Here is a 10,837-nt window from a genome sequence, read left to right as displayed (position 1 = left end):
CTAGTGTTTGGAGGTCCTTGCAAATAATTGGAGTCACCGCGAATATATTCAATTTTAAAATAAAAAACACATAAAATTGCTTGCCATCAGGTAAAAACTTGTCAAGAAACGATATTTTTAATATTATTTTCAAGGACTTCTTTTGCGGCCTTGCAATTAATACGTAATAAAAATTCTTGATTTAATAAATCATATTCAAATTTTTTGATACAAGAAACAATTGATAAAAGTTCTTTTTGAATTGCGGAGTACCGTTTTTTAGCACCTTTCCAAATAGAGGAAGTAAAATGAACTGATTGTTTCTTACCACAATAGCGTTGTTTGATAATGCCACTATAGCCAATATTACTTGCATCTGTTTCAACAATTTTGTAAGCAGTAGGAATAGGTAAACATAATAGAGGCAAATATTTGGATTGTTGTTTGATGTATTGGACAGCCAATGTATGTTCCTGGGTCTAAGGAGTTGGATTGTTTCTTAAATGGGTATAAAGGATTTGAGTATCTTTATGGAGATCTTTGTATAGTTCAGAAATATAATTGAGATTGCCTAAAAAATTTTGTAAGTAGGTTTTGTCGCATAGTTCTTCTGGGAATTTGGTGGCAAACTCTATAGATCGTTGTATGGAAATGATGGTACCTTTATGTATAATATGACCAAGGAAACAAATTGAGATTTGAAAAAGTTACATTTTTTTTTTTTTTTTTTTTGCACTTAATAAGAGACCGTTGTGTTTAATAACATGATAAAATTCGTATAAATGTTTGCTATGTTGGAAGATAGAATTGGAGTATACCAGTGCATCATCAATATATACAATAGTGAATGCTAAATATGTAGAAAAACTAAAAAATAGAAGTTAGAAAAAATAAGCAAAGATAAATTAATCTTTCTCATATTATAATTTTTTGAGTTAGACACGTATTATGTGTGCCAGGTAGTATAATGATAGTTATTAATAAGAAACTCTGCATTGAGTATTAAAATTATATAGTTAAATTAGTAAAAGATATGCAGTATTTATATAACTTCATGTACAAATTGTAATTAAACAACACACATAAAATAGTAATATCATTACCATTATTTTCTTAAGAAACTCTGCATTGAGTATTAAAATTATATAGTTAAATTAGTAAAAGATATGCAGTATTTATATAACTTCATGTACAAATTGTAATTAAACAACACACATAAAATAGTAATATCATTACCATTATTTTCTTTATTGAGGTCGCATTCGAGAATTTGACTTTAGCCATTTTTTGACTTTCTCATAAGATGAAAAAAATTAATATGCATAAAAATGATTGTTTTAATTGAATAAATAATTGTGAAAAAAAAATATAATCGTTTTAATTGAATAAATAGTTGTGAAAAAAAAAATATAATCGATTGATGCATATATCATGTAACCTTTTACTATCAAAGTTTTTTTTTAACCTTTTAATTTATTTATAATAATTTTTTGACCTTTTTCTAACCCAAAAAAACTGAGTCTTAGTGGGTGTTTGAGGTTTACTTATTTGGTATTTTTTTGTTGCTTATTTTCATTTTTAGTGAACATTTTTTTTGAAATTTTTTTAAGTTTCTAAATCCAGCCCGACTACACGAATTGAAAAATTAAAAAAAAAAACAAAAAACAAAAAACTCAAAATAGTGAATTTTTTGACTTATTTATTTATGTTGTGTTTGGTTGGGAGATTTGAGAATGAATTTAGAAAGAAAAATGAAAAAAATATGTGAAATGTAAATAAAATATGTCTATATTTTATTTAGTTTCACACACCTTTTCCGTTTCTCTTTCCAAATTCCTCCTCAAATCCCCTAACCAAACATAGTGTTATAAAATACTTTATATTTTATATTTTAAAATTCGTCTATATAAGACGGACTGAAAAATAATGACCCCGTTTGGTATAGTTTTTGAAAAGATTTTTAAGAAGGTGTTTGGCATGTACTAAATTAGTATTTTTTTTTTCAAAAAAAAAAAGGTGAAATATGAGTTGTGTTTAAAATGATGTGGTAGAGAGATTGTGTAATCCAAATGAGATGATTGTGACCTAACTGAAATGATTGTGACCTAAATAAGATAATGTACTATTTTAGCACATGCCAAATAGTACCTAAGTTTTGAATTGTATTTTAAAAGATAAATTGTTGAAAAAAGTTTTGACAATTGAAAATTTGTTTGACTATGAATTTTAAAAATAATTTTAGAATGATTTGTAATTTTTTATATATATATTTTTTGGTAGTTGACTATATGAGAGTGAGAGAAAATTTAATTAATTGATATGTAAAATGAGAGAGGAGAGAAAAGAGAAAAATTAATTAATTAATTTATTAATAAAGAAAGAGAAAGAGAAAGGAGGGAGCACATTAATTTTTAAAATTTGTTATTTTTTTTTATTTTTTAATTCAAATGTTAATTTTAACTAAATCAGACACTGTCAAATTTTTTTTTTAAAAATATTATAATTAAATAAATATCATGTGACATATTTAATTATTTATTTAACGCCCTCAGCATTACTCAAATTATTATTATTATTATTTTTTTTTGACAGATGACCATTTTAGGTGATTCCGCCGGTCAATATGTCGTCCAGAAAAGTCAGGACTCTTCGAACAAGTGACCCGGATTCCGCCGAACGGGCCGTGCGGTCGAAGCCCTCTCCTTTCTTCCTCTTGCATGTATACCCTACTACGCAAAGTACAAGTACTACTGGGCTGCAACTACAAAGTAGAAAACTCAAAACAGGCTTCTTTCGACCTTCTTCTACCTAAATCAATCAATCAATAATAATGGCTCCTAATGCTTCTGTTGCCCTAGCAGGTCCTCCCTCTCTCTCTCTCTATTACATATTTTGATGTTGCAGTTGTGTTAACTCATCTCTCTCTCTGGTTGCAGTGAGGCAAAAAGTTGAACAGTTCTTGAACGCCGCTCGTACCGGAAATCTCGATCTTTTCAAGAGTAATTTTCAACTTTTCTTTTGCAAATTCGCTTCTCATGAAGTTTTTTTTACTCAAATTGTTTTTGCCTATTTCAATATATTTTTCAACTTTTTTTTGCTCTGAATAGAGTTAGCAGCACAGCTCGATGATGGGAAAGGCTTGGCCAAGACAGTTGCTGATGTTAAGGATGCTAATAAACGAGGGGCTCTTCATTTTGCTGCCAGGGAAGGAAAGACTGAGGTCTGCAAGTACTTGTTGGAGGAGTTGAAACTCGATGTGGACACAAAAGATGAGGATGGTATATGCTTTTCTTATACTCTAGATATTCACATTAACATTCACACTTGCACAAGTCAATGCATGTGTTTTTGATATATGTAGCTCTGTGTTGTTTAGTATTAGCATTTAATGAACATTATGGTACTTTAATTTGCAATGCAACACATGAATATTGTTGGGACTGTTTCGTGCAGCTTGTGGAGCTGTTTTATAATTTATTTAGGCGGTGTTTGGGAAAATTTTTTGTTGGGTTTTTTTTGATTTTTTGTACTAAAGGACAAAGTTTTTGCAAAACCAAAAAAGACACATCCAAACAAAATATCACATTCAACCTCATATTCATTTCACTTTTTCTCTCACAAACATCACATCCAACCACAAAAAAACCCAACTATCTTCTCAAACACCAAAATTTTTTTCTCCAATAATATCCTATAATTAAAAAAACCTACATAAAAACCCACTTCCCAAACACCCACTTAGTTTTTAAAATTTTGGAAATTCGTGTATGTTTGGTGCAATACTTTATGAGACAAAAATAACTTAAATAAGTTAACCCCAGGGGGTAGCTGTGCGGTAAAGACTTGAGGATAAGATATAAGGTCTTGAGTTTCAGTCACCCCAAGGGCCACTGGAGGTTTATCCGGTTGTTAACTCCAGGGTCTTGGGATTCGTTGAGGTGCGCACTAGCTGGCCCAAACATCAATTATCAATACAAAAAAAATAAAAAAATAAAAATAAATAAGTTAAAAGCGGGAGGAGAGGTGCTTTTAGTCCCTCATTTATGATTATCAGCTTTTAACTTGTTACAAGTTGCACCAAATAACCTCATTGTGAAAATTCTAGTTGGAGGTGGCGCAATATTAGTTTTCTACTGATTAGTTAACTGGGGTACAGAGTGTAATACCCCAATCCTACCATTTTCATTAAATGTTTAAATAACATTCAAATGTGTTGGAAATTCTGATGTGAGAAATGAATGTCATTGTGTTCTTGTAGGGGATTTCATAGATAATGCTTGTTTATTTTGATTGATGGTGATCAACCTAGCTTTATTTAACCTAATCAAAGGGCTTGAGTGAATTGAGTTAATGCTACCATCTTGTCTATTGTGTGTAATTATGATTATGATTAATTAAGACTAGTTGTGATTAATTGAGATGTAAGTACATTTAATTGAGCCCAAGTGTGATTGATTAAGCCAAGCATGATTAATAAGTGTGGTTAAGCCACAGTTAGCTAAGTTAAATGGGGTTAATTGGAGTTCATTGGAGTTGCATTTGATTAATGAAGGATAAATTGAATTAATTAAGTTTAATAAGGATTAATTAGAGAATGGATGATTTGTCAACAAGTGTGCTATGGGGGAAGAATATATTAAAGGCACTGCATGCTTCAATTATACACCTCATGCTTATTTACAATGCTTGCACAATACACTCTCGACAATTACAATTCTTGCACAATACATTACAATTATATTATTTTGCGTGCAAATCTTATAAGAAATATAAAAGTAGAGGGAGAAGGGGAGAGCTCCTAACTTGTGCTGGAGGCATTTTGTTTTGAAAGAGAGAAAGAGTGGGAAAAGTGAGGAGGAAAGGGAGAAGAAGAGAAATCAAAGAGAATGGAAGATGTAAAAAAGACTTGGTTTAAAGTATGAAATACTATTCTAATGCTAAAATTCTTTCACTTAATCGAAAGGAAAGCTTAATTGAAAAAAAAACATTTGCAAACATAAATTGATGGACTTTAAAGTCTTCCATTACATTTCTGAAATTCTTAGAACAAGTTATGGCCAAAACAGTACCTAGGTGTCATGCTGATCAAAAAAAAAAAAAAAAGTACCTAGGTGTCATTGCTGGACAAATTTGCTGAAGCTGAAAATGGGGTCTATTCTCATCTAAAACTGATTGTACTTGCACATCTTGGCTTGCATTGGTTTACACACTTTGAAAGATAAGTGAGTCTAGTTTCTAATGCTAAAAATGGTGTGTCATTTCAGGATTCCTAGAGTGAGTTATAGCCAAAATACTAAAGTGTGCCATTGCTGTCTAAGAACAGCAGCAGAATCTATTTCAATATTTAATATCTATTTTTCTGCATGGAACTAAATGCAAGTCCATGACCATTTTGAAGCCGAGGAAGTCTAGTTTCACTTCCAACAAACAGACATCATTTCTGGTTTGTAGAGCTGTTTATGGCAAAAACATTGAAGAGTGCTGAAGCCGTCCCTCTATAGATGATTGATACTATGATCATATAACAAGGAATCATTTATATGCTTAATGTTTTGACATAGCTGTAAATTGTAATTTTGTAATGTGTATTAGGGTGAAAGCAAGGTTTTGAAAAGCGGTTGCGGTCGCCGTAACGGTGGCGGTGGCGCGGTTGCGGTTGCGGGGTGTAAAGGCCGTAGCGTAACAGTTGCGGTAACTGGAACCGTGAATTTTTTTATTTTTCGCACAATTTAAAAAAAACTTACCGATACGCATATTTTTTTTCATAATCATATTTATTGGGTTTTAAAATAAATATTGATCAATTTTTATAAATTTTTAAATATGATCCAATATATTTCATACTTTTAAATCACTATAAACTGAGTTTTTTTACATTTTATTTTAATAATTAATGACTTTATATGTCCATATTATGCTTGTGGCAACAACAAATTTTTTTTTATTTGATTTAGATGTATAAAATTATTTTTTTAATTATTATACTTGTGGAAGCATATGCAACTTTTAATTGAATAGTTTTAAAAAATAAATTATACATGTTAATATAATCATATAAAAATTAAAAAATAAATTATAAAGAATTTTTTTTTTTGTTTGGGTTTGGATCACTTGAATATTCATTCTCTTTTTGGATAACTAGTAAATAAAAATAAAATAAACTAATCAAAAGAAATTGACATGTATAAAAAATGTATTAATATATAATTACAGATGTTATGTTTTCTAGATATTTTACAAAAAAATCAATCACTAAACAATGACAAAAATAAAAGAATAAATAATAGCCTATATATATATAAATAGATAATAACCACACTTATTATTATTATTATTATTATTATTATTATTATTATTATTATTTTCAAACAATATGTAGATAGACGCAAACAAACAAAATGGTTGAATGATAGCAGCTGAATAGAATAACATAGGTCTTACAGTTTTAACAAATCAATAACATGTTCTTCATCTTCTCTCTTCTTTCTCTATCTCTTACTCCTCCATCTTCCCTTTTCATCTTTCCTCTTCTCTCTCTATCCATTTTCCTCCATTTTCAGTTTTTTTATTTTTATTTTTTCAAAAGAAATAGTTTGAAACCGTTACGTAATGGTGCGTAACAGGTCGTTACGGACGTTTCGGCACCGTTACGACCGCTACAGCAGCCGCTACGGCTGATACACCTGTGAATCTCAATCACACTGCAAAAGCGGCCGTAACGGGTGGCGGTAATCACCAAAACCGTTACGTAACGGCGTTACGTAATGGTTGTGGCCGCTTTTTAAAACCTTGGGTGAAAGAAAAACCACAACCAGTTTTCAGTCAATTCCCATTTACTGAACGTTTGGTTTGGTCTGGATTTAATATTTTTTTATCGGTGTGGTTTATGGTTTCCATAATTTAATAATTTCAATCTTTTGAGTCCCTCACCTCACTCTAAGGTAATTTCAAACCCCTTGATTATACATAGACCCTAAAAATGAAAATAATTGAAAAGCCTCAATTTTGTTGTCCTAATTTCAAAACCCTTGTTTCAAAAGCCCTAATTTTGAAGGCCTAAATTTTTGCCCCTTCAATTAATTAAATAGATAGTGTTTTGATTACTCATAGCCACTGTTGGATTTTGGTGCATGGTATGGAATGTGTTTTAATTAATCATAGCCACTGTTTGATTAACATAGATTTTGGTGAAGGCTATTGGACTTTCAACTGTTCTTTACGATCTTTGATAGCATATGTGAATTGATTATAGTCATTGTTGGATTTTAGTGCATGGTATATATTGTGTTTTGATTATACATACATAGCCACTGTTTGATTATACATAGATTTTGGTGCATGAAGTCTGTTTAGTTTGGTACATTGCCATTATTTAATTTGGTAGATTTTGGTACATAGCCAAGGTATAGATTATACATGTGTTATATTAGTGCTGTTATTTGATTGATGATATAACTATTATGGTGTGGATTATGCATGTGATCCTAAGGTTAATGGGACGAAATGCATGCTAACTCATTTAGAATCACAATGTAAAATGTATCTCTCAAGCCAATATGAGTAGCAAACTTAGGTTTCAAACCCAAGAAAGAAACTAGTGATGGGGAAACAATTGGTAATATTGTGGCCATAAGCTTTAGTGTGGATGCATGTAGAAAGGCTCTAGTGGAGATGATCATAATATGAACTGCCTTACAAATTTGTGGAAGGTGAAGAATTTAAATGATTCATTTTGGTGCAACCAAAATGGCTAAAAATCCCATCTAGGACTACGGTTGCAAAGGATTGTATGTCATTATTTATGAAGGGACACTTGGTAAGGTGATTGAGCATTGTTTATTGGAAGGGGGGATCAATAAGCTTCTCACAATTACAATTGACAATATGAGCTCGAACAATGATGTCATTATGTTTTTTGAAGTGGAAGATCAAAAGTAGAAAGACTATCATCTTAGAGCATGAGTTTTTACACGTGAACAATCCACGTGAACTAGTCCATGTGCTATTCCTTTTTACACTAGTCAAAAATGTTGTATGCAAGTTTACTTGCTTATTTATTTATTTATTGATATTTAATTTTACTATTGTTATATTAGCTTGTTAATTCTTACTTTTTATGTAGTTATATGGGACAATGTGTGATACAATAATGATACATCAATTTGACAAATTTTGTTACTTTTAACCTATGAAGCACGAATGTCGGTACGGATACGGGGATAGGTACGGGTACGATCTGGGTACACCGATATGCTAAAATCGAAAAAGGTGAGGTACAAGTATGGCTAGGGTACGTCAAATATTTATTTATTTATTTTTTAAGTTTATAGCTAAACATTCCATCTACAAATCAAAGTTCAAAACAATAGCTATAATGAGAAATTACAAAACTCGAAATAAATCAATATTCAACAATACAAATACAATACTATACAACAATAAGTGGAAGAGGGCAAAGTTACTCACTAACAGTGTAACGAGTTGGTGGTTCCAAATTACATAAATTTTATGAAGATGATTAAGGCTGTAGACTTGGATCAAATTTCAACTTTTAAAAAAAAAAAAAAGAAAAAAAATCAGTTGTTGTGGAGTACCTACCCTGCACCTATTGAGTACCCACCGTGTACCGAACTTCCCTCGACTGTATACGGCGTACCCAGTACATATACGGTGTACCCAGTATGCGTGCAGCCTTACCGATACGCATACCCTCATTCGGTAAGTACCCGGTACTTGTACGACAACATTTTTGGAGTACCCGTGCTTCATAGCTTTTAACTCAATATGCTCCTTTTCAAAAAACGAAGCAAAGTATAGAAAAAATATTATTGTATTTATCCTCTGAATTAAGGTATACTATAAAGGTATGCAAGACATGTTACAATTCTAATTTCATAAAACAAGTAATATGTGACTTGGAGTATCGAAGGAGTATTTGGTAGTATCGAAGGAGTATCGGTATCCAATACGGATGCGTCTCCCTTTTAGAAGTATCCACGCTTCATAGATCACAATGGCCCGTCAAATTTTAAGTACATGAGATGCATGATGGATACTTGACCCAAAAAATAGGATGTTTGAGATTAGCATTGCATCTTGTCAATGGGGTTAGTTATGGATCAATTTATAAAATAGTAGTAACACATATCAAAATGCACGGTGTAATTTAATAATTTGTCCTTTTTCCATGCATTCTTAGACATGTATAGTTTTTGTTGCTTTGATTTGTTATTTTGGTTTAGTTTGTTAAGTAGGATTTTCTTTTTCTGTTTCTCAACTTTATGATGTGTACAGTCATCCAAGGTATATTGTAATCTGCAATTGGAATGATAACATATTATGCCATGCACTTTGACACATGGTATTTTTGGGTTAGGCTTGTGATATATGTAGATCACTTAAGAGAGGACTGAGGCATTTGTAGATGTCTACATCATTTCTTAGCTATTGATGATTAATGATAAATTACAATGTTAAACTCACAGTTTTATGTCTATAAATTTTATTGCTTCAGAAATTAATGACACAAAACTTACAACTTATACAGGTAAGGCCATTGATCTACTGTGTGTTTCTTAAAATCTTTTCTTAAGAAAATCTTTTTGGTTATTACATTATTTTTCAATTTTCTGACTATAGATTAGAAAACTAAATGATGAAACAGGAAAGTACTGTATGCTTAATGTTTTAGTGTTGGAACTAAAAGATATCATGTTTTGAAATGTGTGCTTCCAAAACATAAATCTCTCAGGGATTACCATTTTATAGCAATAATGCTTTGATATCAAGCCAATATCCATGTGTTTCTGAAACAGAATAGAGATCTGCGCCGTTCATGTGTAATGCTTTTCTAATTCTGTTGAGTTTACAAATAAGGAAAGCAACCTTGGTTGGAGTCACTATTGATAATTGTTAATTTCTAACTCACTGGATTTCATAGAGGGGGGAAACAAATGTATCATGTGGTATTGTTTAAAGCCTATTGTCACTCGTCATTGTGTTTCAGAGGATTATGGTGAATCCATTTGAACTTTGAGTCACCTGTTTCCCATTTACTAGTCCACAAAATCTTCACTCCTGATAAGAACTGTAAATTCAATTATATTCTCTTGTCAGGTTGAGTTGGTTTTAATGTTATACATATCTATATTATTCAAAAAGTTCTGTTATTGTTTGAATGGTCAGCATATTTACTTACACTTTGCATTACTTTTGTAGCACCCAAAATTTCACTGAAAATGTCACATTCATTCTTATTAGGCTGCTTCTGATTATGTTTGAAATTTCTTTTGTTTTACAGGTGAAACTGCTCTTCTTCATGCTGCTCGGCAAGGACATACCACCACTGCCAAATACCTTATTGAGTGTGGTGCTAATCCTGCTATACCCAGTGAGCTGGGGGCTACAACTCTGCATCATTCTGCTGGAATAGGTGTACATTTATTTCATTTTCCTTGGAGCACTTTTGATTTTGTTGTTGATATAATATCTTCTCTGTATGTGAAAAATGGATGACTATCTCTGTGCTGCTTGCATTTTCTATTATATTACACAAAATTTGTTTCCACCTTATTGTACGGATGCCTTGGCATGAAAAGCATCTATGTTGTGTCCTACTAGTGTTTTGGAAGTAAATGTTTAATTTCTCCTTCTACTATAGAGATACGTGCATATATTTATGTATTGGTTAAGTCCCTCTCTCATTTTAGATCTGTTATATTTTTTTTATCTACAGTTTTAGCTTTGGTAATCTTTGCAATCCTTTAATGGAATTTAAAGGTTCAGTTAATTATACAAAGGGATTGGGTAGTAAGGGTGAGTAGCTAGGTTTGTACCAGAACAAGCACAACACTAAAAT

At 31.3% G+C, this 10,837-nt stretch overlaps 1 protein-coding gene across 1 annotated transcript in view; it reads left to right on the top strand.

Annotated features, from left to right (window-relative positions):
* Nucleotides 1-2,539: 2,539 nt before the first annotated feature.
* TPR10 (ankyrin repeat family protein) overlaps nt 2,540-10,837 on the top strand; it is a 28,879-nt gene continuing 20,581 nt past the window's right edge. Inside the window, exons 1-4 of the mRNA XM_028247293.2 lie at nt 2,540-2,840; nt 2,916-2,978; nt 3,087-3,257; nt 10,280-10,411. Coding sequence (XP_028103094.2) covers nt 2,810-2,840; nt 2,916-2,978; nt 3,087-3,257; nt 10,280-10,411 — 397 coding nt within the window. The 5' untranslated portion in view covers nt 2,540-2,809. The remainder of the gene's footprint in view (nt 2,841-2,915; nt 2,979-3,086; nt 3,258-10,279; nt 10,412-10,837) is intronic.

This window comes from Camellia sinensis, chromosome 2 (assembly GCF_055761805.1).
Source record: "Camellia sinensis isolate YWXY chromosome 2, ASM5576180v1, whole genome shotgun sequence".
Taxonomy (NCBI): Eukaryota; Viridiplantae; Streptophyta; class Magnoliopsida; order Ericales; family Theaceae; genus Camellia; species Camellia sinensis.
Note: the sequence above shows the minus strand (reverse complement) of the source record. Positions and strands in the feature narration are given on the sequence as shown.